The sequence below is a fragment of the Sinocyclocheilus rhinocerous genome, unplaced genomic scaffold (genome assembly GCF_001515625.1).
Source record: "Sinocyclocheilus rhinocerous isolate Xijiao unplaced genomic scaffold, SAMN03320098_v1.1 scaffold1185, whole genome shotgun sequence".
NCBI classification, from domain to species: Eukaryota; Metazoa; Chordata; class Actinopteri; order Cypriniformes; family Cyprinidae; genus Sinocyclocheilus; species Sinocyclocheilus rhinocerous.
Window position 1 is genome coordinate 111,346 of NW_015627555.1, and position 1,998 is coordinate 113,343.

At 38.8% G+C, this 1,998-nt stretch overlaps 1 protein-coding gene across 1 annotated transcript in view; it reads right to left on the minus strand.

The window, feature by feature from the left end:
- The window catches only part of LOC107731003 (signal transducer and activator of transcription 3-like), a 26,141-nt gene that overhangs the window by 17,770 nt on the left and 6,373 nt on the right, over positions 1-1,998 (minus strand). The window contains exon 3 of the mRNA XM_016541975.1: positions 494-737. Coding sequence (XP_016397461.1) covers positions 494-737 — 244 coding nt within the window. The remainder of the gene's footprint in view (positions 1-493; positions 738-1,998) is intronic.

The window sequence follows — 1,998 nt, forward strand, 5'->3', positions numbered from 1 at the left end:
ATATATATATATATACACTATGTGCAGGTTAATTGCGAATTTATTTATAAATGAAACCCAGATGGAACGTTCAATAAAAATCAATTAATTTTCTCTCTTGAAATTTATTCACCATAGAAGCTCAACGAGTATGAAATATCACCCACAAGTAAATACATCTTTCATCTGTATGTGTTTAAATGTGCCTATTCAAGAGTGTAATTGTGCATGTATGCACATACAGGTGCATCTCAATAAATTAGAATGTCGTGGAAAAGTTCATTTATTTCAGTAATTCAACTCAAATTGTGAAACTCGTGTATTAAATAAATTCAATGCACACAGACTGAAGTAGTTTAAGTCTTTGCAAAGACTTAAACTACTTCAGTCTGTTTGCATTGAATTTATTTAATACACGAGTTTCACAATTTGAGTTGAATTACTGAAATAAATGAACTTTTCCACGACATTCTAATTTATTGAGATGCACCTGTATGTATGTGTGTGTGTCTACCTGCTGTGCAGTGGTGGCCGTCTGCAGCAGTCGCTGCTCTTCCCACAGGCAGCGGGCCACGATGCGGGCGATCTCCATGGGCTTCTCCAGATACTTGCTCTGCAGGTGCTGTTTGATGCGCCGCAGGTTGTGTTGGTACAGGACATTGTTCTCCTGCAGGAAGCGGCTGTACTGCTGATCGATCTCCCCCAGCAAGTTATGGAACACAAGCGTGGCGTGAGACTCCTTGTTGGCCGCATACGCCCTGTGACAGACAGAAGCAAACAGGCTCATGTGATGGGTAATGAGCAGCTTCCTCCATTCCATACATGCATTTGATAATTACACGTGTCATTATCTGCAACAAAACCAAAGCTTTGTCAAAGACTTCGGTCTTTGTCTAAATGCTAAAAAAAAAAAACAGTTAAACTGCAAAAACTGGCAAATAGTGTGGATTTTCAAAGTCCTGGCTCTCATGTGTAGGTATGAGTCACTGCAGTTTGCCGTCATCATCAGTCACATGATCTCAGTTTTTCTGCTGTTACTCAGCACAAATTCCAAACTGCTGACCTCATTCAGAAGGCAGCCATCAGTGAAGAAACACACATCACTGTTATCCATTACGCATTAACAAGGAATTCAAAAACTACAACCAAAACAGCAATACTTTCACAGAGACGGCGTCATTATAGTTTTAATAAAAATAATTTTAAGTGTCAAACGGCTGGTTCAGTCCCTTTAGTTTTTGTCAAATGACACACATTAGCACATTTTCCAGTGTCAACAAGGGCACATGAAAATATCATCAATAAAATATCTGTGTATATAGGATAAGCAGTATGACCAAAATGTTAGATCAAAGTACGAGTAATTTGATATTAAGCTACTGGTATATACAGTATAATACAGTTCTTTGCTTGAAATGTTTGTATATTAAATATTATATTAACCATGTGGAAATACATATTTGTTGATAAACCAGTCATTTAAAGGGGTCATATGACGTTGCTAAAAAGAACATTATGTTGTGTATTTGGTGTAATGCAATGTGTTTATGCGGTTTAAGGTTGAAAAAACACAGTATTTTCCACATAATGTACATTATTGTTGTTCTTCTATGCCCAGCCTTTCTGAAGCGTGTCGATTTTTACAAAGCTCATCGGTCTGAAAAGCGAGGTGTACGCTGATTGGCCAGCTATCCAGTGCGTTGTGATTGGCTGAATACCTCAAGTGTGTGACGGAAATGGTACGCCCCTTGCCATACTGTGATGCCCTGTGTCCTGGTGCGACAAGACAAAAACAATAAAACCAATTACAAACGAGGCATTTGTTGCATATCAGTGGGGACATAATTACTGATTATAATGACTTAGGGGCTGTTCACATGTCGCGCCTAAAAACGCGTGGAAAACGCTAGGCGTGCCGCTTTCTGCTTTTTTCCAAAGAAATATAAAAACAGGCTGTGAGTCAGAAGCGCCAGACAGTACTTGCAAAGTTGGAACTGCCCCAACTTTACCAACTTTATA